This window comes from Vanellus vanellus (assembly GCF_965231255.1).
Source record: "Vanellus vanellus genome assembly, chromosome: 26".
Lineage (NCBI taxonomy): Eukaryota > Metazoa > Chordata > Aves > Charadriiformes > Charadriidae > Vanellus > Vanellus vanellus.
In genome coordinates this window covers 516,595-543,444 of record NC_138931.1, presented here as the reverse complement: position 1 = coordinate 543,444, position 26,850 = coordinate 516,595, and the positions used below count along the sequence as shown (strand labels likewise).

General features: G+C 59.4%; 1 protein-coding gene across 1 annotated transcript; it reads left to right on the top strand.

Moving 5' to 3' along the window:
- The first annotated feature begins 17,082 nt into the window (after positions 1-17,082).
- On the top strand, positions 17,083-18,317 carry TCIM (transcriptional and immune response regulator). The gene has a single exon (XM_082495654.1). The coding sequence runs from the start codon at positions 17,120-17,122 to the stop codon at positions 17,438-17,440; it is 321 nt and encodes a 106-aa protein (XP_082351780.1). The 5' UTR covers positions 17,083-17,119; the 3' UTR covers positions 17,441-18,317.
- The last annotated feature ends 8,533 nt before the right edge of the window (positions 18,318-26,850 follow it).

Below are 26,850 nucleotides of genomic sequence, written 5' to 3'. Positions count from 1 at the left end.
TCTCTTCCTAATGCCGGGTGCCCTTTTACAGAGAGACAGCACCCCCAAACTCCTTGGAATCGGCACCTTTAGGGAAATGAGGCCATATGCCTCTGTTTTGCCTGCCCAGGTTGTGCTGGCACAGCCACCCCAGACAGACTTCACACCCAATCAGTGTCTCAGTGCAAAAATAGCTCTGGCACTGCCACTTCTCCCGCACCATCAGAAGAGAGTCAAGGTCCTTTGAAATGAGGTTTTGTTCCCATAAGGGCAACAAAAACCTCAGCACGCGGCAGCTTGAATTATTAAAGCTCCTCGCTAAATTTTATTTTGTGCCCTCTTTTGAAAGGCAGTCTTAAAACTGGGGCTTAGGAGAGAGATCTTCGGTAAACAACCTATGGGAACGTGTCAGCACCTTTAAATCTTTGCCTGGCAGCCCTCATTCCGCTCCATCTTTGTTTCTGAATAGCTGCTGCATATTTCATGTAGGAAATATTTCATTCTGATGATTGTCTTGGTCTATTACATTTCAGACCATTTCAGGAAAACAGCAAATTTAGAGGGGGAAAAAAACCCACCCCACTCTGACCAAGTGAAAAATCCCATCCGGGCTCGCGGGAGCCGGCGCGGGCTGGCACCGCAGCGGGGATGCGTGGGCTCCGCGCGCGCTGCGACGTGCCCGACCCCGCTCTGGCCAGCAGCGATGCCGGCGCCAGGAAGGGGCAAAGGGCCCCGGGGGGGATTCCGTTCCTGCTGCAAACCCTGGCGCAGCGCCGGGGCCGTGCCCCACACACGCTGCCCACAGAACCACAGCAACGCTCCGACTCGGGAGGAAGGAGGGAGGATTTGTGCTGCCTTGGAAGGGAAAGGGGGAGCTGGGAAACCAGAGGAGAGGTGCCGGCGGGCTCTGGAGAGCCAAGGGGTGACCCCGCACCGGTGGGCACGCTCACCTTCATCACATTACTTTTGGGGGATGAGGAAGGTGCCTAAAAACTGCGCAGAAACGGAGTCAGACCACGGCGTTCCCAGGTCAGCAAATTAGACAGCAAGGGCTCACCGCACTGGAGCTGAGTTTAGCAAGTGCTTTGTGAGCGACGCATCCTGCGACAGCACACGCATTAATCAGCTCCTTTACAGCCGATTCAGGGAGGATCCTGCCGCACTCGCAGCACCCAGACAGTGATGCAGAGGGATGCACAGACCCTTCCCGTCTATTCCCTTGGCAGGCTGGGACAGCTGCTGCACGAGAGCTTTGATTTCTCTCTGTTTCCAAACCACTGCTGTCTAATACTGATCACAAGGCACAGACATCTAAGGTCTCAGGTGCATTACAACTGGAAGCACATTGCATTTAAATAATTTACGCCCGTACCTAAAAACGCCACACTACGTTTGAGAATAACAGGGTGCCTGGCGTTCGTTCTGCATGCCGCAAAGGAACCGCACTGCGATGGACTGTTCGCAGCCACGCAGCGAGATGGGTCTGTGGGACCGAGGTCCTGCTCTGCTCTGAAGGGCTCGTTTGGGCAGGCACCGGGGGAGCCCGGGACGAGCCCAGCCACAGCTCTCCATCACCTCTACGGAGCCACAGGTGTAGCAGCAATGTTCGGTCTCTGCTGCTCTGGTCCCCTGCGCCCTGTTTGAGCCCACAGCCATTCCCCGGGCAGCACCCAGCCCTCGCGGGGTGGCACTGCCCTTCTGCCACCGGCAGCGATACGATGAGCAAAGGAAATTTGGAAAGCGAGCTGTGACACAGCCCCAGCCCAGACGCCAGCCGGGACAACCTGAGCCCGTGGGACACCCGAGACAGCCTGCGATGGGCTGGGCAGGGTTAAGCCCATTTCTGCCGCTCTTTAATAAAGTGAATGCTCTTTCAGCAAGAGGAAAACAGCAAAAGAGCAGACCCCCCCTTTCAGAGCGGCTGCCCCCAGACCTCAGCTCCCAGAGGCACTTCTCCGCGGTCAGGGCCCACGGCAGCGTGTCCTGGGAGGGCACTACCTGCCCGGGCTCCACAGGCACAAGGACTGGATTTTGCATCACCTCCCGAACGCGGCAGCATCCTCTGGGCCAGCCGGGACAGACGCCTGCCGGGGAGCTGATGTAAAGCCAAGAGGGATGTCACAGCCCTCGGCCACAGCCAGAGCAGCAGCTACAGACCCAAATTAGTGCCACCCACACAGAAAACTATCTTATCACTGCAAACAGAGGCGCTGCCCCCGCAGCGCTGATGCACACATTTCCATTGCGAATCTGCAGCTCGGGAGGTGCCCGGCAGCCCTGGCACGGCACTCCCAGCCCCGCACTGGGGTGTCCACCTTCTTCTTGACACCACGTCACCCCCTTTGATTAAGCAGAGATTTCCCTCGTGATGGCCGACGGTCGGACCCGTGTGATGGAGAAGGAAGCCTGGTGCGCAGCCGAGGTGGCAGGAGGAGACCTCTCCTGGGCACACCTTGGATGCCACCAAAGCTCACAAGAGCCCTGGTCGGCCCCGGGACCTGCCCGCAGCCCAGTGGCCAGCCCTGCCCGCCGGGCTCCCCTCCGCTCCCCGTGCCGTGCCCAGCCCGGCGGCCGCCATCCCACCCACGCTGCTTGCTCAGACTTTCCGTCCTTCTCCTCAATTGCTTTGGCCTCTGGCTCCCTCCTCGCCTTGCCCGCGTCTCACCCAGGTCACCTTCCGCCGCAGCAAATCTGGGCAAAAGTTCCTGGGATGCCTCTGGGCACTCGCAGCTTTCCTGGGGGTGGGCTGCTCCCCCAGGCAGACACAGCCGAGCGCTTTGCTGCGACTCCCGCTGCCGCTTTTGTCCCCGTGAATATTTGAAATCGAACAAGAATACAAACATTTGTATTCTAGACACTTCCCAACCCCGACCTTATTTATCATACTTGGCTCTGCTCCTGGAACTGGGGCCAGAAGAGGCTCCGAACGATTTAGGTTACTTAACATGCTGTGCATAGATCAATCTCGCTCTCCCCTCTAGCCACAGGTTTCCCTTTGTGGTTTGCTGCACACTTATTATGTCCATCAATATCCAAGTAATTAAAATCCCCCATTATCCGGGTCCTGGCTGCCTTACGAGCTCCTCATAAGCTATAAAACATTTCATGGTCAACTTTCCTTAAGTGTCCGGGAGGTCCGCAGCCCCATCTCGGGATCGCTGGCTGCTGGTACAACCCTGAGGGTCCCATCTCAACTGCCGCCTGCTCCAGCCCGGAGTGTGTCTGCCAGGATTGCTCATTTCTATCCTCAGCTTTCTCTATCCGCTGGAATTTTGCCCTGCTTGCACAGCCGCTCACTGTGCCCTGGAAAAGAATAAGCCCCCAAAGCTCTCACACCGGTGGCCCCGGCTGTCCCCGCGTCACGGTCAGGGGCCGTCCCGGGGCTCTTCTGGAGGGACACCGGCCGGGGCGGCCGCTCACGCTGCCCTTCACGCCCGAGCTCAAACCCCCCACAGCCCACCAGCACATCTCTGTGGAAGTGGCCACCGACTGTCCCAGCTCGGCACGTCGCCCTGGGCACGGAGGTCACGGCACGCCGGGCAGGGCGAGCAGCTCGCCTGCCATGGACACGGGCCGTGGGGACACCACCTCGGGACAAGTGCTCCTCTCCCAGTCGGGCTCTCCTCTCCTGCACGGCTTGGCCACAGGTCTCAACGCAATTTATTAATAACAACCAAGTTTGCTTTGCCATTCCCCCCTTGGGGGGGACAGGAGGGCACAGACAGTAATTGCCTTCACCTTCTTTCTGGCACTGCTGCTCGCCCACGGCCCGGCGTCGCATCGGGCGCGCGCCCTGAGCACCGCGTCCCTCTGAACACAGCACCTGGCAGGAGCACAAGAAACGCGGAGGGCTTTATCTCTGCGCGGGGGATTACTCACCGTGGCAGGAGTGACTGCAGTCCAGATACGATTAAAGGACATGACTCAAGCCAAGAAGTGCTAATTACAGCACAGAGGGAGGAGGAGAGAGGAGCTGCTAAATTACACCTAATATGGAAGGGGAGTTAGAACAGACTGAAAAGCCATCGCTGCAGAGACGGTGAACACGGGGCTGTCCCGGCCCAGGGCCACCGGCACCGCTGTGCTGGGGACGCGCCGGATGCAGCGCCCCGAGGCAGTCACAGGTGTCCTTGCCAACGATTTTTTTGTTCTGCAGTTTGCATCATCCTGTTCCACCTGCTGCGTCGCTCCTGTTGTAGGCTCGTTGCCCAAGTGGCACTGGGACATGCCACCCCGCGCACGACGAGCCTCGGAGGAACTCGCGCTCAGGGAAGGAACAGGATCACTTCTGCTCCCTGTGTGACCTCCAGTAAATCTCTGGGTTTCTCCTGTTGTTTTGCCTTTAGACCTGTCTTAGACCAGGCAGGCGAGCGGCTCTACCCCGTCTGCCGACGGCACGAGGATCCCTCCCCTGCTCTGCTCCGCTCCATCTGTGCGGGCTGCGTTCGCGCTCTCCCTCACCTCCGTAGCTGCCGCCGTTTGCTGAATCCTAACGCTTTCCCCTCTCCCGCTGGCTCGATGCTGCAGCGCGTGATGGGTACAGCTGCAGTGTCAGCGCTGCAGTGGCGCTGGGGCGCAGCGACAAGGGCCGCGTGCCCGGGGCTGGCGCACACCGCCGCACGCTCGCTCGCTGCAGCCCCCGCACCGCGCGTTCCTGCCGGCGCGGAAGCTGCAAGGGCAGCGGGGCCGGCGCCAGAGAAGTGCTGTCATGTTTTCCCACGGACGGTCGGTGCTGGGAAACGGCACCGGTGCAAAGCGAGTCACCAGATGGACGGACACCCGGAGGGACCTTTGGGAAAGGGCTTTACCGCGAGCCCTGAAGTCCCCCATGCGCGGCCGGCGCTTACAAACCAGCGCGCTGTTAATGCTGCTTGGAAATAAAAGGAACCGGAGACCAAAACATTAGCATTAGGATAAAAACAGCTTTGTGTGGGGCAAACACAGTCCGGAAACAAGCCCAGGACAGGTCCTGACAAAGGCCTTTGCCCTACAAACATCTCTGTGTCTGCACACCCCTGCTGCAGCCCCCGCTGCCCGCAGCGCCGCACCGAGCCCTCCGCCCGCAACGCCTGTGTCCCCGCTGGCACCGGGGACTTACGGGTTTCTGGGACACAGCAGAAACCACCGACCTGTTCATAAAACGCACAGCAGCAATGTCGTGCGTGGCGGGATACAGGGCTGGTTTGCAGCCTCGTCTTTGGGACACCCGCGCCCGGGCGAGAGGGGTTTGCCATGCACCTTCCTCTCCTGCACACACCGCGGGAGCATAGAAAATACGCCACGGCTGTGGCCTAGGAACACCTTGTGTGCTCGGGGACAAGAAACCAGCAGTGACTGCTTTAATCCCCCCTTCTGGGCATCCTTTGCTCTGCAGTGAAGTAGGGGAGGAGACGGTTCCCCCATCCCGTCCCGTCCCATCCCGTCCCCCAGTCCCCCAGCCGGCTCGGCTCCCCCGGCCGGGCACGGGCACGCGTTGGCTGCCGGAGCGGCTCCGGGGCTGGTCACAGCCGGAGGAGGGTGATGAAACCCACAGGCTTTGAGCACAAACGCTCCGAGGCCGGGGCTGTCTCCTTCTGTATTTGCTCAGAGACCAGCACAGCGGGTTCCTGGTTTATGACGATGTGCTTGAGTAATTTGAATAATAAATACCATGGAGAAAGTGCATTATTACGAAATATGGGTTTTCCAATAAATAAATCATGGCCATCATTTGCATGTATAATACCACGAGGTTGTGTTTGGGACAGTTGGGGCTCACTGGAGGGTCTGACACGAGGATTTGCACTAAACCACCATCCCTGTCCTTTCGCTCGCCTCTTACCGCAGCTCCACTGGGTCCTCACTTGAGGATTCGAGGGGGTGATGCTGTCGGGCGGACCCCGTTTCTGCAAACCTTTCCTCGTGTGGAAAGCTGTGCCGTGTTTGCCACACGGGCCCGCTGGCGTGGTGGCATGGTGCAGCAGTGCCGTCCCCAAAGCCCCGACCCCGGCGCCGGCCGCGGGGCGCACCCTCGGCCGAAGGGGAGCGAAGCGGGTGGACGGCTGGGAACGATTGCCCTGACGCTCGGAGCGGCCGCTCACGCCAGGAGCCAGGGTTTAACCACCGCCGGCGCGGTGGCATGTCGCCGGTGCCACGCAGAGGAAGCGCCCCGTCCGTCCCAACGCCTGTTTGCGGAGTTAGTCACCGCGGCCCGCGGTTGCCAGCCCGGGTAAACACGGGCAAACAAAGGCACTGGCGGTGCAGGCAGGCACGGCGAGCCCACGAGGCAACCCCTACCTGGCGTCCCAGCCGCTCTGTCAAACCGAATTCTTAGAAAAATAAAAAAAAAAAAGGAAAAAAAGACAAGCCGCCGCTATTATTGCAGTAAGAGGCTGTCTCACGCTGGGCTCTGCTGCTAAATATATTCTGTGTTTACTGTACGCAAGAACAGTAGGAAGCCTTCCGAAACGGCACCGGGGCTGCTCCGACTTATTTCGGCAATCAATCACGCCTGGCTTGAGCCATTTTTATACTGACACAAACGGAAAATATTTTCCTGGTTTAATTTCTCCTGATCAAAGAAGTTTCCTCAACAGAGAGGAGCCCCGCAGCCCCGGGGGGAGAAGAGGTCCCCGAGGAAACTATTCCGCCGAGGAGCGGCAGGGCAGAGCGCGCTCGCAGCGGGATGCCCCGGGAGCAGCCGGGGTGAGTCAGGACACGGTCCCTGCAGGGCCAGGGGCGGGTAGCGCGGCGATTCATCCTTTCTCTTCCCAAGTCATTTGCTGAACGAGAGATTTGGTGTTTACCCGCGTGCCGGCCAAACGCAGCACCTGAGAGCACCCCCAGGCCGTCGCTGCTGTGCGCTGGCGGTGATGCCGGGGCCGGGCACGCTGCTTATGCTCCGGAACCCGGGAGCTCCGGGGGTGGGCGGTGGTGTGCGGGCGAAGGGCGATGCTGCACACGAGGGCAGGGGCCCGGCTCTGCTCCCGAGCATCCCTCTGTGGGGCAGCTCCATGGGGCAGCTCCTGTCCGCCCCATCCCGAACCCCGCAGGCGGCTGCCCGAGGCTCGCCAGTGCCTGCGAGAGGGGCAAGGGCTGTCCCCTGCGCCGCACCGGGATCCTCTCCCCTCCGCTGCTGCCATCATGAGAGAGGCCTGCGGGGGGGCAGGGGTTTGGGGTCAGACATCTACTGGGTTTTGTTTACTTTCTCCGTAAGATCTCCCTAAACAGCCTTGGGAAACACTCCTTCCATGAACCTCATCGCGGCCGGAACTGATTCAGCTCTCTGCACGGAGAGGGTTCTGCAGATGAGCTCACCAACCTCCTTAGCTTGACATCACGCTCGGCACTGTTTACTGATAGACAGCGCATTTTATTTTCACTTGCGCCTCACGTCAGAGCGGCGTACGCGTCCCCACCGCCCCGCAGCATCCCCGCGCCCCGGCCCCTTCCTGCACGGAGCCGCTAACGCGTGGCCGCGTCAGCGCACACCGCTCACACGGCAACTCCTGTCTCAAGGAGCAGCAGCGACCACCCACACTCACGGCAATACCCAAACCCTGAGTTTCCCTTTCCCCACCGCAGGGGCAGAACCGGCACTGCCCTTCCAGCCTTCACCCGCGCCGCTCCCAAAAACACGGGCACCGCTCAGTTTTTCCTCCTCGATGCTTTCGCGGAGCAGCTCGGGGCAATCCGGGCACTCTCAAGTGCACTCAGATCAGCAGCGGCCGACCCACACGAGAGCTGTTCCACCCGGTGGTCTCCATCTGAATGGCCCTTTCGCGTATCATGGAAAACGCACACAGCTCCACGCGGGTGTTTTGGCCCATTAATGACACACTGTGTCTGTGGCGGGGGCCGTGGGAGGTTGTGTCACGCACAGCTCTGACGCCAGGCCCGGCAGGACGCCAGCAAGATTGAAAAATCCTTGTTTTGACCCATTTGTCTTTCAGGGTTTCTTATGTAAGAGAGAAGGGAGGGAAAGGGGACGCGGCTGGAAGCAGCATCAGCGCTTCCATCCGCCTCTGAGACGCTTTGCGTGCTGCCCGGCCTCTGCCCGGGGATCCGACGTGGCCCACGCCGGCGCCGCGGGGCAGCGACTGTGGGCGCAGAGAAGTAACAGCCGCGGCTGAGCCCAGCGCTGCCGCAGGAGCAGCCCCGGCACTGCCCGGCGCCCCCGCAGTGAGGTCTCTGCAGCACATGTACAACAATTTCACCGAATAAATAAAGAGCACAACCTACATGACCACTTGTAGCTAAGCTTAGGTTTATAAGAGCCAATAGGCAGCTCGGAGGCCGTTCTCTCCCCGGACGTCTTCCAAAGCCGGAGGGGCAGAGGGGGTCGGGGCCGGCCCCCGCTCCGCTCAGCGAGTCTCAGCCGGACCCTCGTGATGGGGGTTTCTCTCCCAAATGAAGGCATAAAGACAAATCTGATTTACTTCTCCTGGGCAGACGCCGACATCCTCAGAGCACAAACTGTGCGCCGGGCTGGTTTCTAGTTTGACGCCGAACCTGTGGCGGATCAGAGCCGGAGCAGTCGCAGCTCCTACACTCAATTGGCCGTCTGCTCATCAGCCGGGTTTCTGCCAGAGGGGCTGCAAAGCACTTTTCACTGTACCTATACACGTCCCCACAGTACCCTCTCTCCCCTTTCCTCCCCTCCTACACAGGGCTGAGATAAACTTGCAGCTCTAAAGCTTCTGGTTTGTTTGAGCCGCCTGCATAAATAACCCCACGCAGACAGACCGAAATACCCACAAACCAGCGCGGACACTTGACAAGGATTCAAGGGCAGACCTGGGGAACAAAGACAAGGCTTCCTTGTAAACAAGGCATCGGTCACTTAGATTATACCAATTAGGCAACATGACTGTTGGGAAACCGCGGGAACGCATCACCCGAGAGCTGAAGGAGCGAGGCAGCCAGCGGGCTGTGCCCGGGAACCCTCGGGGGGTTTCCCACTCTGCGGCCGTGCGGAGCAGCTCCGTGCCCCACTGCGCTCCCGGTGATTTTGGGGTGGCAGGACTCTCCCCGGCCCCGGTGCTGCCCGGCACGGCCCTCGGCTGGGCAGGCGACGCCGGCGCGGCGCCCGAAACCGCCCGCCTCGCCTCTGTCCCGGAGATAGGCTTTACAGCCCTGCCACTGCTCTTCGGAGCGGGAGCTGACGTGCGCTGCAAATTGCTGGGGAAAACAACCGCTGGCGCAAGTTCAGTAACCTGCTGTAACCCCATCAACAGCCGCAGCGCTCCGGGGAGCAGCCCGAGCCCGGCTCCGGCGGCTGTGTGGGTCGCAAACCCCCGCAACGCCCGTGCCGCACAGCTCCCGTCCCCCCGAAGCGCTGCGGGTACGGCCAGCCCCGGGTGTGCCGTGGGGGGGTCTGCGGCAGGGCCTGAGCGTGCAAAGCCCACCCCCCAAAAGCCCGTCCCCAACCCCCAGCCCTGCGATCCGGGCGGGCGCTGCCGCAGGCAGGGTGCGGGCAGGGCGCTGCGGGGGATTGGGGCTGCGGTGCCGCCCCGCTGACGGCAGCGGTGATGGGAGGAGGATGGCAGAAATTGCTTTTCTAGCAGCTACAAAGCTGTCGGGCCGCCCTTGACGGGAGGGAGGCAAACACCATCTGTTCTCTCCGAGGAACTCTTTTGTTACCGGAGGAATGAAGCGCAGGGCTGGTAACACCACGGTTCCAGGCTCATCTCCCACACAATGTACGTATCGGCTGATTTCCTGATAACTCCCCGCAGGCGCAGGCGGGGTGTTTCCCTCAGCTCTGATTATCAGTTTTCTTCTCCCAGCGTTACTCGGGTACGTGTCCCCGAGCCCCGACTGCACGCTGCCACCAGATACGCGCTGCGCGTCCCCGAGGCGCAGCCAGGACACGCGCTACCTCTGCCACGTGCCCCTTTCGCTTTGCCACGAGATTAAGGAACTGAATTTGCAGGTTTTCTGCTAGCACAGCCTCTCCCTCCGAACCAGGACCCGGCTCGGCTCCCTCCGCACAGCGCGGGGCTTCTTTCCCCACCGGGGAAAATGCTCCTTAATTTGCTTGTGGGTGGGTCACAAACCAGCACTGCACTTTGCAAATCAGAACTGAAAACTGCCTCAAAAGCGTGAGGGGTCGGTCACGGCCCGTGCCCCAGAGCTGGGAAATAGCCTTATTGCGACCCAGCAATTGGCTCGGAGCAGGCACATAAGCAGCAGATGCAGACCAAAACCGGTTTTCAGGCTGGGCGCACCGGCGTGAAGGTGCCTTGCCTCTGTAACTGCCTCTCTCGCGTCCCGGCACGGCCCCTCGGTTGGTTCCCAGCCACACTGGACCGCTCGCAGAGTCGCAGCATCGCACAGAAGTCACCCGGGCTTTCCCCTGGGTCACGGTCCCAGGCAGACCACCAGCCCTCAGCCTTTGGTGAACCGCTGCCGAGCCCGGAATGTCCTCTGCACCGTCACAGCCTTTACCGGGTACCGCCGATCAGCAGCTTAACACCCCCCCGCAGTGCCTCGCTGCCGCCATTCTGCCTCCCCCCTCCTCCCGCTTTAGGACCCCCTCCCCGGCCCCGTGGCAGGCTGTGCCATGCCGGTTTGCACGATCCGGCGCCGACCCCCGTACACAGCCCTGGGCTGCAGCCGCTGCAGCGACGGGGGGCACCACGGGCCCCCAGAAGCCGGAGCAGGACAAAGGCACGCATCCTGTCTGCCACCCTTTTTGCGGCAGAGGAAGCGGCTGGGCAGAGCCCTGACGAGGGGGACACTTGAGCGCCGGTACGTGTGTCTGGTGCCGTTGCCCGTGGGCTGGGCTGCGACAATGACCCGCGCCAGCGCCGCGTCCCAGCCCCGAGGCAGGATTTCCCGTGAGCCCGTCCCCGCGGCAGCAGACAATGAGCTGTCTGACAACTGGAGACGGCTCTGCCTTCACCCCTCTCCGGCGAGGGGGACTCGGGGACCTTCAGGAAGATCAAACAGGAAATTCAGCAGAGAAAGAAAAAGGGTGTTTGCGCTTGAAAGTCTAAACTTTCATTGCCGTGCTCCGTCCTGCTGACCCGGGCGGAAGATGCTGAAGTCAGGATATTAAAATACTTTCCCTGGTGCCCGTGGGAATAGCAGGACACGGTGGGCTGGACCGCAAACGCCACGGGTAGATGCCGTTTCGGGGCGCTGGTTCTGCCAGCGCACGGCACCCCTCTGGCGGAGCAGCCCGGCTGCGGGGTCACCCCAGACCCCTCCGGGGACCCTCCGGGCCCCCAGCAAACCTGCTCACCGCTGCCCTGCCCACGTGCCCCGAGCGCATCGTTTGCCTGCCGCCGCCTGCGTCCCCGCTGAACACGGCTTGCCTTCTTTCAACACGGCTTTCAGCCGTACCGCGTGCTCCGGCTGGCAATCTGCCACCAGCCGCTCTCGTAATTATCGCCCACGACAAGCGGGGAGCACCGCAGCCAGAGCGTCCCTTCGCAAGGCGGCTGCGGGAAGCCCCAGGCAACGGGAGAAGCCACCCGAGGCTTCCGTGGCCAGCCAGCCTCCCCCCGGTCCCAGCCTCTCCGGCCCCCGCGGCAGCACACATCGCGTGCCAGAAGTCGACGTGTCCTCAGCCACGTGTTGCTGAACGCGGGGCTTCTTTAAAAGGGTCCTGCCTTCTAAAAGTGCCAGAATTTTCTGTTTCTGTTCTGTTTCTTAACAGGCGTGATTTACTTACTGTAGCTGGCTATTCATTATGTCCTGCACTGCATTATTAACTCGGTGATCGTACATTTAGCAGAGAATTTATGAGAAATGAGGAGACATTCATTATCAGTAATACCACAAACTTTACTCTTATATGGTCTCCGTGCACAGGGCGATGCTCGGCTCCTGCAGCTGAGCGGCAGCGGTGCCCCGGCCAGGCAGCTCCAGCGCCTCCCTGCTGCCTTGCGGGACCGTGCCGGTCCCCAGAGCTCGAGGCCACAGCCCCCCTCGCTCCAGCCAGTCCGACCTGCACCTCGGTGTCACCCACCAGGGACGGACCCACCCGCGGGGACACGCCGCGCTGCCCGAAAGCCGCAGTGGGACCAGCGAGGGGCAAAGCTCTGCTCTCACTTTGCACCCCTGACACTTTTTACCGACTCCTCTTACTGCGCCGACACCAGGAAAAATGATTTTCTGTAACTCATCCGCAGCCTGTGCTGTCCTTAAAAGGGTAAATTTCCCACCGGGTGCAGGACTGGCCCGGCTGGCACCGGCTGCTGCCCATTTTCCCACGTGTCAGCAGAAGAGACGCGCAGGTTACGGGCGAAGGGGAGGAGGCACGGGGCGGGGGGGCGCTGCGGGGAGCCGCCGGCTGCAGCCGAGGGACAGACGTCCGTTAAAAATACTGCTGCTCCCCTCGGCTGCGGGAGGCTGGAGCGCAGAATTCATGCCGTGCAGCCTATGCCTGGTATAACAACGCCTGCCTTTGCGGCCCGGAATCCAGCAGCTAATTTCGGTTCCACAGGCAGGATAAAGACAAGTATTAAATGGACACGGTGCAATTTTTTTTCCCCATTAAAAATTTCTCCAATGGAATGTAACCAGCTTAATCGTGGCTTCTGTTGTCTGAAAGCCAAGAGCTTGCTTTCTGCTGTTTGGGCAGGCAGCTGTGTGAGCAGGATTGTCTGAGAAACGTCTTTACTTTCCAGCAACTGAGCTGCGGCAGAACTGCCATTAGCGTGCATCCACCGTACCGCACATCTGACCTGGGGACCGCAGGGAACACGCACAGGCAAGTCAAGTTCTCGGGTTTTGTCAGCAAAGGGCACACAGTGTCCGGCCTTGAGATCTGGGGCGAGCGTTCCCACGTGCTCTACACAAGAGACAACTGCAGAAACCCCCCACCACCGACCAACCAAACAGAAAAGCCCCGGTGGAGCCCGCGCTGCGCAGAGAGGGGCGCAGGACCAGAGCTGGCCGAAGCCGCCGGCAGGGAGGTTGGCGAGCCGGGGCGGGCGCTGCCATTCGCACGACCTGGATGGCTGACAAATTCCCAGGAATTCAGATTCCACGAGGAACACGATGAACCAGTCCCTCTTTGACCTTACAGCCATCCTGCAGCTGTGGCTGCTGCGGAGCGCTCCGTCTCAGGCACATTTCCCAGCAGAGAGCGAACAGAAGGAGCGGTGTCTGCGGCTCCAGAGAGGGGCGGGGGCTCCCCAGCCTCCCCGGCCGGCGGAAGCGGCGCGGGCTGCGAGCGAGCCCGAGGTGGAACACACGTAGCGAGGGAGGGGATGGGCAGAGAAGGGATGCTCTGAGGCTCCCAGGCATTTCGGATTCTCAGATTTTATATATGCTAAAGACAAAGCACATAAATATGTTTTTAAGGCAATCATTTCACTTCCCTCTCCTGCCCCAAAGCCTTCTCCATGCCCGTCCAAAGGCTCAGTGGCTGAACGTTCCCATGGCTGGAAGGGTCTCTGCAGCACCAATGCTCTCCTCGGGGACCGCTGCATCCATCAGTACCGGCGCGGTGCTGCAAGCCCTGCAGGCTTAGGCAGGCCAGGGAAAGGAAAGCTATGCAAAACATGCCCCAGCAAAGCGCGGAGGCATCCCAGATTACCTTCTTTGGAGTGATTTTGGACAGTTACATAAATGCAGACGAAGTTCTCTGCAAGAGTTTGCGGGAAAGGCAGGGGCTGCTCCAGCCACCGCTGCGGCAGAGGGCAGCCCCGGCCCCCCACTACCTCCCCCCGCCATCGCCCCGCAGGGCCGGCGGCGTTCCCAGCCGGGGACAGCTTGGCTGGGCGAGCATGCCGCTCTACCTGCCCCTCTCCTGCACCCGTGCCGGCGGGATCCCCCGGCAATTCCCAGCTCGGAGCCAGAGATGCCTCCGGGTCTATTCAAACAGGTTGTGCGCTGCCGGCGGAGCGCAGACCTGAGCCCCCCTCCCTCCTCCCCGAGCCTTGCCCTCCGGCGGCTGCTTGCTCTGATCGCGAGGCCCGCAGGCGCGCTTTAGCCTGCAAGAACTCAGAAGCACTTCATGGCCAGGACCCGGCAGGGGACGCCTGCGTGGCGCCCGGCACGCTGCGCTGCCCCGCACCCGAGAGCCGGGCACAATCCTGCCCGTCCCCCGAAAGAAGAGCCCCCGCGGCTGCAGCACTCCAGACCCCCACGTGTCGTCAGAAGCAGAGCGCAATTAGGGCTGTGGCCGAGCTGCTCTGCAGAGACGGAGGAGATAGGAATTAATCCTCCCATTAATGTGTGAAACAGAGCGTTTGCGCTTCACGAAGCAATTATACAGTAATAGCGGGAGAGCTGTGATGGAAATCGCATCTTGTCTGAAGTTTCTCTCCAATCCAACACATGAATAATTCCTCCTAGGCATTACTGGGAAAGCACTATTAAAAGACTGATATAAACAAAAATTACTGGAAAAAACAGATGAGGCATGTTTCATCTCTCAGTCAGAGTTGAGCACAACTAAATTTATACAGAGTGGGCAGAGAAGCTCGAAGGGGCAAAGACATTTGTTACCGCTCAGTGCGAGATGAGCTCACACGAAAACGTGTGCTTCATCTTGGCAGCTTTCTGATGTCTTACTCCCAAAGCATCAGCTTTATTCTTGGTTTCCATGGCAGATACTTTTCTGAGCTCGTATCTTCCACAAATATTGCTAACTTATTCTCTCAGCCAGCTCTCTGCAATTACCTGCAGAACGATTCCACGGGCCACGCGAGCGGTGAAAACCAGGTGGAGGTTAACATCGCTCTTGTGTGCGACCGGGGGAACCCGGCCTGGCAAAAGAAGGGCTCGTTTTCCACAGCACCGCTCTCCTGGCACTATTTTTTGCCCTAAGTACTCTCTATTATCTGTCCGGCGAAGCAAAGTACATCCAACGTTTCGGTCGGGCACGTTTCCGGGCAGGTTCCCCCCGCAGCGCCCCAGGCAGCGCTTTCCCCCTGAGCAGGAGGGGACCCCTCGTGAGCGCCGCCCCTGCTCCTGCTGCTCCCCCCTCGTACTTCAGGTTACTGCGAGCCCGTAAAACACCAGGCTCTCTCACCGGCAGAGCCCCGGGAGCCAGCCGCATCAAAAAGATCCTATTGTCAGGGTGGATTTACCAGCCCTGCACATGTTGAGCCAACAGCGGCTGATGTGTAATTCGCACCAATTCGGCAAGACTGCAGCGAAGCGAGAGGCTTTTAAGTCTTTCTGGCAGAAGGAGAATCACAGGGTTTGCAAAGTAGTTGTTTACACATTAAAGCGCATAACAGCCAGCACATACAAAAGAAATCCAGACGAGCTTGTAAAAAATAACCCGTACAATGGCAGCGATGCCGAATCGGGGGAAACAATGTCCGGCACGTGCAGGGAGAGCTCCCGCCTTCACAATGGCGCGGAGCAAAGTCCCGGCAACCACGGGGAGCGCCGGTCCTGGGGCGGGATGCGGGTGAAGGCAGGGCACAGGCGGTGCCGGGGTGCGCCCAGCGCTCAGGGATGATTCCCCAGGTCCCGCACAGGGAAGCGGTCAAATACCGACACGCAGCCCACTCCCTCTCCGAAAGATAAAAGCCCGGCGAGCGCCGGCCAGCCGGGGCTTCAGCAGAGCCTGGATGGGGCTGGGACCGGCAGTCCTTCTGGGGAGCAGGCTCTGCGCGTTGCCGGGAGAGCAACAGCTCACCATTAATCCCGTTCTCGGCTCTGTGCCGGCACAGCCGCCGGGCACACGGACTTCAGGTGCTCTTCCCTCTCCCGTGGCTCCCACTGGCCACAGGAGGGGGGCTTTGCAGGGGCTGCGCTCAGACACATCCCCCCGCTCTGTCCAAAGGAACTGAAGTTTTAAAGGGAATATGGAACAACACACAACTGGGTGATGATACTTTGGATCTGCTCATCGCTGCGGTCAGAGATCCCCTCCACAGCTCTCCAGTAAATAAGGGAAACCCCCTGGGGCCGCTGGTCAAACTGGCGTGGGGACAGAGGCTCTTTCTGGACTTCTTCAGTAAGGATGAGTAATAGGGGTCACCAACACAACCAGTAAACAAGCAGCTAATTTCCCAAACAGTGCCTCTGAAGCATCCGGCCGCTTTTAAGCCACTATCCCAAATACACTTATGTCCGGCTCCCTGGGCTCAAGTGACTTTCGGACGCACCGCCATTCTGGGCCAGATGCAGTCGTGCTCAGTAATACCAGATTTCCAAGCCCAGCAAGACGCTCCAGTGGCCAGCGCCGGCCCCTTGCAGGTAGCCATGCCACGTCCACGGCCTCAGCGAGAGGGACTCACAGAATCACAGAATACCCCGAGTCGGAAGGGACTCACAAGGATCACCGAGTCCAACTCCCTGCTCACCACAGGACGGCTTCAAACTAAACCGTATGACTAAGCCCAAGGGCTTGGCGTCGCCGAGGGTGGGGTGGAGAGAGCACACACTCTTTTGGAGCGGAGGAACTGCACCGGTCAGCAAGAAACTAAGGAAAAAGGATGCTTGAGGCAGGAGCAGGGCAACACACTGCTCGGTGCTGTTGCTGCAGTGCCATGTGCGCCGTGGGGCAGAGAGGTGTCACCTGCTGCCCTGGGGAGAGCATGGCCACGGGCAGCTCTGCGGTGTGACATCCCGGGGAAGTCACCTCAGAGGCCATTATGCATCAGCTGCCTTTGGTAAACCACTTGCCGAATAGAAAATATGGTGCTGTCAGCGCTAAACACGACCTGTATCACCTGGGAGGCAGCAGAAAGCACCCCGTGCCCGACCCGAGCAGGTCCCGCTGCGCTGCTGTACTTCTGCTGACCGGGACACAGACAGGCTCACAGCTACCACCTCTTGCTAGTGTTGCAACAGCTCTCACCTGGAATTCTAACTGTCTATTTTATTACGTATCATATATTCCGAACGCAGAGCTTTTCCGTGTGTGACAAAAGGCCAGGCTCAAAGTCCCCCAGCGATGCTTGGAGCTGCGTGAAGCCCGTTCCGCACCGGGTCAAAGAAAACCCGTCCCCATCGCAGAAACACAGGAAACTTTTCGCCGTGGCTGCACGGCAGAGGAAAGTTGGCAACTCAACTGTTAAACTCGCCGATGACTATTCAGTGTTGACATCAGCGTGATCTCATCACTGTAACTTGAGCCTCCGGCTTTTTCTCCAGACTGCCTTTAAATACCAGTCCTGGGAGTCAGCGCAGCACCGATCCCTCCGACTCGACCCGAGGGCAAACCCGGCAGCTCCCCTCATAGATGAAAGCAAAGAGGAGCTACAAAACTCCCGCCATGTCCACATCCCTGCGAGTGAGCCCCTCGGTGCACGGCTACCGCTTCGACACAGCCCTGCGCAAGAAAGCCGTGGCCAACATCTTTGAAAGCATCAACGAAGAGTCCCTACAGAAACTCTTCAAAAACTCCGGGGACAAGAAGGCGGAGGAAAGAGCCAAGATAATCCTCGCCCCCGACCAGGACTTGGAGGAGAAAACGAGGGCGCTAATGGCACTAAAGCAGAGGCGAAAAGACAAGCTGCTGCAGTTCCTGACATTTCGGAAATACTCCATTAAAGTCCACTGAACGGGCGAAGGCAGCAGAAATGGAGGAGAACATTTCAGGACGGGACTGTTTGTGACCTCCTACCACACGCGGCACGCTCCGCTGCCCCGCGAGCCGCTGGCGGGACGGGACGGGACGGGACCTGACAGACCGCCCGCAGGGGCTCAGCCCCACCGCGCACGCAGCAAACCGCGGCGCGAACCGCAGCACCAGTGCGGGCGGCAGCATCAGCACCGACGGCAGCACCGGTGCGGGCGGCAGCATGGGCAGTGTGGCAGCCAGAGGCTCCCCGAGGGGGGGCAGCCCCGTCTGGGGGCAGCCGGGCTCCCGGGCGGCCGTGGGACCGAGCCGAGGGGAAACCCCGCGCCTGGGCGCGACCCGAGACCTTCTGAGGGACTCGGTGTCTACTGACTGCGTGCTTTGCCTCCGCAAACTCCTTCCCTCGAAGCCCGAGCCCGGCCGAGCCTCGCTGCTGCCAGCGGGGGGGCTCCAGGGACGGAGCAGCCGCTGATCGCGGATCACTTTGCATTTGTTAAAATGCATATAAGTGCACCATACGGGTGCGGTAAACTCAACCTTCAGGGAATGCGTTCGCTCCAGAGACACACTACGCAACTGTACCTTTTCTTTCTCAAGCTGTATGTGTGCAGTATAAATTGTTTGCACCGAAGCAATAATAATGACGTATTTCCCTGAACTTACTGTGAAGCTCCTTAATATTTTGTTCACTTCCCATTAACAAGAAAAATCTAAATATCATAACTACAGTTCTTATCTGTATAGATTACAATAGCTTTTAGACAAGTACTTCATGGTAATATTTTATGACAATGTTATTATTATACCGACTATAATTTATTGCATATGGCAATCTGAAATTTAATAAATTATGAAGTAAATGTAATTTCTCTTGTCTGAAATGCTCAGTTCTCCTGGAGGAGTGGGGTTATACTGTTCTGGCCATTCCGTAGAGGCTCCAAGAGCGGACTACCCGCACCTCTCCGTAATTCCCGAGCGCCAGTTGGCAGCCCGGTGCCAGAGCCGGCAGCAGCCCCGGCTGCCCCGAGCCCATCGCCCGTCGCCCGCGCCAGCAGCGCCAGAGCGCGACCCACGGCTGCTGTGGGGGCTCTGGCATCCCCAGAAAGGCCTCACCAAATTTAATTGTAAATGGGACTCAGCTGTTAGTTTCCCCCATGTAATAAAGGAGAATTACATCTTCTGCAATAGCGCAACAGAAAAATCGGTGTCAGAGCTGACCGGTTCCGAGCCACAGCGCGCGGTGCGGTGCGGTGCGTCGGGCTCGGGCCGTTTCTGCAACGCTCGGACTTGGCTCCCCATCATCCAAAGAAACAGAAGTGAGTTATGAACACTTTGGCAGCAGAAACAGACTCAGTTTTTCTGCAAGCTATGCCATACTACCATGATAGACTATGTTGAAAATACTTAAAAATAGCCAAGACTAGTTATTTATAAGTATGTCCTCTAATAACCTGCTGGTTTAGAAAAAAACATTCCCATGACTCTGCTTAGAGCAACAAAGATAAAACAATTCAGAAGAACGATAGACCAGCTGCATTTTTTTTGCCTACAGTCAAAACTCGAAATTGCCGATAAGGCAGGGAGACTAGAAATAATCCTTTAAATTACTTAATAGAATGGATGATTGTCATTATTTATAGCACGGAGAGCATAGCCAAGCACCGCCCAAGAGCCCCACGTTGGGGAGCGCAGTGCCCAGTGTGCGGAGCAGCACCCGCTCCCCCGCGCATCCCCGGGGCCGCGGGCACAGCACCGACCTCCCGAAAGCGGGAGGTGGGAGAAGGGTCTGTGGCCTCCGCCACAGCGGGGGGGCCAAGAGGCTGAGTGCCCCCCCCGGCCGCCCCTGCCCCGGGCTGCCGTGTGTCCCAGGCTCAGCGTCGGCTGCAGAGACCCCGCTGGGGCAGGGGAGGGGATGCCGGGCGGTCCCTCCTCCCGGGATGACCACAGGGAGCTGGAGTCACGCCTGGATTGGGATGGACCTTTCTGAAAGGACCCCCAAAGGCTTCTCTGATCTCCCCTCGCTCAGAAAAACCCTCCTCGGCGTGGGACTTGTTCGGGAGGCAGCTGCCAGTGTTCCGGCATTCGACCTGTTCCAGCGCGGTGTCCCACACTCGGCTGCAGCCGTGTCACCCACTGGTGACACATCCCCACGAAACCATCCATAGTGACACAAAGTGCCTCAAACAGGCTGTTTCCAAAAAAGGCCAAACGGGGCCGTTGAGCGGCCGCCCGCAGCCCGGGACACTGCCGCACCACCCCTCCCGCCGCTCCGGGCATTTGGGATGCAGCGCCCTTCCTGCCGCTCCGGTGGGTTTTCCCATCAGCGCCATTCCTTGGGTGACAAACACTCAAAACAGAAACCAGCGGGGCGATGCCGCCACCAAATCCGTCTGCCTCTGGGGTGTGTTACCCCACGGGACCCCTGACCCTGCACGAGGATGCTCTCCGAAACCCCTGGAGGGTACCCAAAGTGCTTTATGCTGTCCTGCTGCTTCCCACTTCCCCAACTCTGCTGCCGGGGCTCTGCTCGCCCCTCTCCCCTGCCCCGGACCCCCGAGCCTTCCCCAGCGCACCCCCTGCGCCCGGGCCAGCCGTGGGTTTGTCACAGCCTCGCCACTCGCTTGGCCCCCGTGCCAACCCCCGCGCCCCGCTCCGAAGGGGCCGAGGTGTGCCGCGGGAAGGACCGCAAGGCACAGGTCTGCGAGGGGTGACAGTCCCGCTCAGGGCTGCAGCCGCCCGTTTCCCCTGGACGGGGACGTCCCCGAGCCCGGCCGGCGGCACCTACAGCGCCCTGACTCGTGCCACGGTCCCTCCGGTTCCCTGTGGCCACCCACAGCCCAGCGCTGCCTGCAATCGGGGAGACCCATGCATCGTCTGCCGCTCACTTTCCTCGTGGAGAGTGAATCTGAAGGAGGCCACGGCTGCGGCAGAGCGAGAGCAGCACCGACCGAAGCGGTTGCTGGGGGCACGTCCCAGAGCGCCCAGACAGTCCTGCTCACAGACGTCTGCATAATGTGACTGATAAGATCTGGTGACTTAGGGACTTTACAGTCCCTCTTGTCTCATTACATTTAAATTATCGGCCCGAGTGGTATCCCTGATAAATAACGGCCACTTACAAGAAAGTTATGTGGTTATTGGATTTTTACAGTGGAAAAAGGCGATTTTCCTTGGTCGCAGCCTGTTTGCCGTGTTGGCAGGTTTGGGCTGCACTGCAGCACATCTCGCAGTGGGCTCAGAGTAAATTGCAATTAATTGTTATGAAACGTTTGTCAACGAGCGTTCGAGGTACAAACGTGAGCCGTCGCATGCCCCTCACCCTCATGGCGCTGCCTTTGCTGCGGCTCTCCGGGGCTGCCCGGCGGAGGGCTCGGGGCTCCCGGCGCCGCGGCGCCCGCGGGGGTACGGCCGAGCAAAGCGCCGCGGGTAGCGGTGCAGAAGAGGTGCGGGAGGGCAGGTCACCGCATTGTGCCGGGCCCTTCCTGCGCGCTCGGTGCCGCAGACCGGCTGTCTGTCGGCGCGCGCGCTGCATTGCCGGGCAGCCCGGCAGCGCTCCCGCCAGACGCAGGGCCCATTGTCCCCCTCCCCACGCAACAAACGGAGGAAAAGGCTGTTCAAGGTATTTCCTCCCTGCAGGAGCCGGGCGTTTCCATTAATTCTTCTCCATGAGTCAAACTGGCTGTACTGGGTGTCCCTCTGTCCCGGCATCCTGAGGAACATGCGTCCGAACGGCTAATTTTATCTACCTTTTCTAATGCTCTGCCGCAGACAGTGGTACGGCGGCGGGGTGGCTCTGCACCCCCAGCCCCAGCGGCCGTGCCCGGGAGCGCGCCGGTGGGGTCCCCCCGGCAGGCAGCTGGGGAGAAGCCGTGGAAAGCCGGGACAGAAAACAGGCAGGAACCTTTCTCGGACAAGCTCTGCTTCGACAGACCGGGGAAGGTGGGGAGCAGCTCGCAGGGTGCGGGAAAGAAACAGCCCAGAGCAAAGGGGGGGTCAGTTACAGCAGACAGCGCAGAGGTCCCACGATGTGTCCCCCCATCAAACAGCCATCCCCAGCTCTCCAAAAAGCTGCTCTTGCCACCGTCCTGCCATGGGACAAGTCAACAGTGCTGTTCCGCCTGTCCACTGTGCTCGGCAGGAGATGGGACGTTCCCCAGCGTCTGAACACCCCGTGCTGCGACCTTCGAATTTCTGGTGAAAACAAATGTGCACAACATGAGCAGAGTCCACAGCGGAGCCGGGCCAGACCTCACGCAGCAGTGTTTGTGTGCGGAGGGACGGGGTGCTCCAGTCAACGCCAACACCTCCCGGGCAAGTTTCCCTTCCGAGCCATTGAGCAATGGGGCAAGTTAAAAATTGACTGTTCAGCTGAACCGCACATCTGTTTTGCCCGGAGGTACAGACTCTCCTTGGCAAGCGGGCGGCTCAGCACCCAGGGTGCACCCAGGCTAGTTGGCACTCTCAGGAGAGCACCCGCACACGAGGCGTCTGCCAGCCCCGGGCAAGGCAAAGCCACCCCCTCCCCGGCGTGCCCACCCGCCCCACCATGGCACCGGGGGAGCAGTCGGGGGCCGGCAGCAGCTCTGCTGGGGAGCGACAGGCAGCGAGTAGATTTTCTCCTTGCATGGGAAAACTCCAGCGGGAACGATGCCCGTCCGGTGCCAGACCCGACCAGGCTGGGCGCAGTGGCACAGCACACCGCCAGTGTGCCAAGGGCTCGGGGGAAACCCCCCTGCCGGCAGGGGGGGCACAGGGATGGGGAGCAGGGGTGGCTCAGCATCATCCCCGGGCAGACGGACCCGTGCAGCCTTCCCCGGACAAGGAGCAGCACGAGCACCACGGTGCCCAGGCGGGCAAACCCGGCTCAGCGCCAGAGGGCTCAGCGCAGGGCAGGACCACGGGCACAGATGAAGAGTATTTCATCTGTGGCTGCAAAAGGAAAACCTCCACTATAAAGCACACTAAATGCGAGTGAAGAGCTATAAAGCGGTGAGATTTATAGTTGGGTTAGTATGGTTTTCATGGAAAAGAGCTGGTCTGGGGTTTCAAAGCACGAATGCCTCACATGCAGTACAATGATGCTACAGTGTCACTTTGAAGTGATAGATAAGGCTATTTATGAGAAGAAAAGCCTCCAAAATACTGGAGCCAACAGGAGACGCCATATATCTTTGCTAAAAAATAAAAGTTAGACTATGACCAGAATCTTAATACACAGCCCTGAGAAAACCCCTTATTTCCGTGGAGCTGTGCGCCGAATCGGTGCACGTGGCAGGGCACGACGGTGCTCTCTGCTCTGGTCAGCGGTGAAGCCATCGCTATCCAACCGTAAGCACTTCAGAAGCCACCGCTTACAGGGGATGTCAAGGTACCGAGATGTAGCTAAAGCATCAAAACCTAAACACCATCTTGTACGGGATTAGTTACTCCGTGACGTTAATCTGCACCTCTGCTCTGCACGGGGGCTCACGAGGGCCTCCAGGAGGGCACAGGGGGGTTCGGAGCAGAGAGGGCTGGCACAGAGCTGGCCCGTGGGCTCCCCAGCATGCCAAGAGGTTTTTATGGCGCATGGCTCCCCGGCAGGCAGGGTGGGGGGTCGGGCAGTGAATCAGAGCTGAGCCAGCGAGCTGTCACCTCCCTGACTCCGCTCCTCCTGGCGCCCACGCGCAGCGAGCATCATCGTGCGAGTGGAGGGACCGGCATCCTCCTCCGTGGGAAACCCGCTTCCTCCCAGTGCCCGAGCGTGGGCCCAGGGCCGGGGGGGCTCCCTGACTCACGCTAAAGCGACTGGTTTGCACAACAGCAGGGTGGACACAATGCGGAGCAGCTTCCCGGCCACAGCAGGTGGCTGCGGGGGTCCTGCGCGCCCTGCCTGCTCCCCACCTCCCTCCCACCGGGTGCTGTGCTGCCGGGGGCTGCCTCCGGCCATGCCCCCGGGGCCAGGACCCCATGGCTCTGGGGGAAGACATTCCCCATGGTCGCAAGAAACTACGTGAACGCTTGGAAGCGGCTGAGAGGATGCGGCAGTGAAGCGGAAGGACCCCGTGTCCGCACACCCCAAGGTGGAAGCGGTCCTGGAGCTGCCCCGAGGGAGGGCGTTCAGAGGCACCTGGGGTCCCTCGGCTGGCCCAGCCCCACACCGACCAGTCTATGCTGATCCCAGTGCTCAGAGGTGTCCCACGCGCCCGGGGTAGCAGAGATGCACCCGGGTGTCCCCCGGGGGGGACGTCCCTTTCGCAGGCAACAGCCCCCCTACGGCGCGGTGCTGCAGAGCCTGCCAGGAGGAGCGGGTCGCGGCAGCGCGGCTCATGACTCGGCTTTCGTGGCCCCGCGGTGCGGGCAGGGCTCCAGCTGCATGCAGTGCACGGCGCCCTCCCGGGAAATGCACCCCACCAGGCGGCTGCGCAGCTTCTCCTGCCCTGTTCCTGCTGCTCTCCCACAGCGTCGGGGAACAATTCCATCTTTTTAAATGCTCATGCAGACGAAAAAGTGGATTTCTATTGTCTTTGCAGAGGAAAGGTGCTTTTACGCCTCAAGGAAGTAGACGAACACTGGCATGTAAACATCGCACAATGCCTTGACACAACTCAAGGTACTTTCCCCACCTGCTACTGTTTCTGCTTTGACATTGCATAATCAAAAGGAAAGAGAAAATTGTCAAATTATGCTTCCCAGATTGGACATATTCTCCAACTGGGTTTCTATTTAAAATTCACCTGCCATCCTGAATGGTAAAAAAGTTCTAATCCAGACGCATTTTTTCTCTCCCTTTCTCCAAACTGCAAAGTACAAGACACAATTTATCATTTCACAAATGTGCTCGTGAGCCATCGGACCCTGTGCCTCTGCCAAGCTTTTTGGGAGGCTCTGATTTACACCCAACCACCTTCGCCCGAGTGGCATTCTCTGAGCCCGTTTGCAGAACGACTGCACGGGGCTGCCAGAGAGTTCAAGGACAAACCTACAACTCAAAGGCGTATCAAAATCTTGACCTGAGTGAAGTCCATGGAAAAAATCCCTGCGACTTGAAGGATTTTGTGCAGAAGTAAAAACCTTGAATATATTCTGCAGATAGCACTGCCAAACATTCGTGGCTTTTATCCAGAGCCTAACAATAAGCCTCTTCCCAAACACTGAGTGTTTTAGCTGCAATAAAAAGTATGCAAAAGTACTTTATGATGGTGGAGAGACATTTATCAAAGTCAAGGACCAGGTTTTCCTTGGCTAACTGGCCAAAAAATAAAATAGCTTTTTAAAAAAGGTGAATAAAACATTATCTGCCTTCTGAAATTGGTTCAGATAGAAAAAAATGACTCGTGTTGCCTTGAACCAGCTCCCCCAGGATCCTTACAGACAAAACCACGCAGATCCCTTTCTGCTTGCGGCAGCATTGCAGACCCCCTCCCCGTTCCGCTCGTTGTTGCTGGTGCCCCCCGTGGACACCAGTTCCCAACCACCTGCGCTTGCAGCAATCCCCCGGGTCACCGCTAGCTCCATCCCTGCTGGAAAGGGTGTCCCGCATGAAGCAACATGCATCTGAGCAATTAATACCGACGGGGACGTTTTAACAGCCTGTTCCCATCCGCCTGCGTGAACTGATTCACACTTATTTCCTGCCCGTTAAAGCTAAACCTTTCACATTCTTTCCCCCCTATATTTTCTTGCAGCAATTCATACCAGGCATATATTCAGCCAAAAGACGTGCCCTGCGAAACCGCGTACGTGATAAAGGGGAGCAAACGCGCGATGGAGTGAAACTCAGGACCACACTGCGCTCAGGCGCGCGGCCGCCGCACTGCAGACGCGGGAGCCCACACGGTGGGCCGGGGGGGTCGGCATGCAGGAGGTTCATTCGGCTTCAGCGAGACGGTGCCGGCAGCCCGCCTTTGCCAGGCCATACGCCACGCGGCCCCGGGACTGGGCGCCGAGAGCTCGCGCAGGATTGCAGCGGGTCTCGCTGGCGCTGAGCGGGGACAGCCGGCGCTGCGGAGTTTCAGGCAGGGCGTCAGCAGCTGGGGAGGAGCGCGGGGACGGCTTCGGAGGCTCGACGAGCTCCTTCCTCCCACTCCCCGGGTGGGAGCAGGTAAAGCAGGGGCAGCAAACCTCTGTCCCTGCTCGTGGGAGGCCCCCGGAGGGGCTGCGGGGTTCCGTCTCTGCAGCCCGGGGAGCCCCGGCTTGCGGCGGTTCACCCTGCCTGTGCCCCCCCCGGGCGGACCCCCACTGCACCGCTCCCGGCACGCTGCCAGGCACGGCCCCGCGCCGCCGGGAGCCCTCTCCACGCTCCATTGCGGGGCTTACGGCTTGCCATAAGTAAATAAATTAGGTATAATTTAATATTTGATTGTAAGATTTACTGTTCTATTCTTTACAGCTTCTCAGGTGGATGCCCAGTAATTGAGCTAAATGAAGAGCCCCATTAATTCCCGGCCGCGAGGAGTGGCTGCGGCGGGCAGCGCGTGGCAGCACCGGCTCGGGAAACCTTCCACCACCCCCAGCCTGATCCCAGTCCCCCGGCGTGGGCGACGAGGGAGCCGCTCTTCCTGGCTGTAAGGGGCGAATTATTGCTCTTTGCCTGTAATTAAGGCACCCGCCTCGTCACAGGGCAGAGCAGAGTCCACAGGCGCCGCACAGAAACCCGGGTTATTTTGGCACAAAACCCAGGGGTGATCTAAGGTCGGCTGCTACAGACTGAAATTTAACTTTGCTGGGTTTTTTGAGACCTTTTCCGTTTGAATAATGTAAACAGCTTTAATATCTTACAAAAAATAAAGTCAAGCACTTGAACTTGAAACAGCATCCTAACCATTTTACCAGCATCCCAGGGCTGAATCGCGCCGCAGACCCGCGCCGGACGGCTTCCAGGCTGGGTTTAACTCCCGTTCTGCCTCCAGCTACGCTGAGCAGGTTTTGCTTACTACAGAATTAAAAATTTCATCCTTTCGTGTACTGTTTTAGGTCAAGTGCTCCTCTCGGTTCTCTAATCATGTTAATCTTTGTTGCAACACTATTTTCTGCAACCCGTTGTGTAATCAGCATGTTTGGGTCCTTCCTCAGAAACGGCTCAAACTTCGGTCTTTAAACTGATGACTCAAAGGACCGTGCGATGGGAAGGGGCTTTGCAGCGGGAGCTCTCCCCACGCAGCCTCCGACAAAAGTCCGCGGGTGCCAAAGCCAGCGGAGAGCGAATCAAACAGCCCCGGGGTTGTGCTTGTGTTTTGGGGGGTTGGCTGGTCCGGTTTATCGAGTCCCAACCACCATTTTGTAGCTCTCTGCCAGTTCCCCGCTCTCGCGCCGGAGGACAGAGCCGGATGGGCAGGAGCCCTGCGGACGCCTCCCGCTCTCCCGGTGCTCCCCAGCGAGTCCCCGGCCCCGGGAGAGGCCGAGCCGCCGGG

What these genes read in the sequence shown, in the direction of transcription:
- TCIM (XM_082495654.1), top strand. Translation starts at nt 17,120, where the DNA reads ATGAAAGCAAAGAGGAGCTACAAAACTCCCGCCATGTCCACATCCCTG.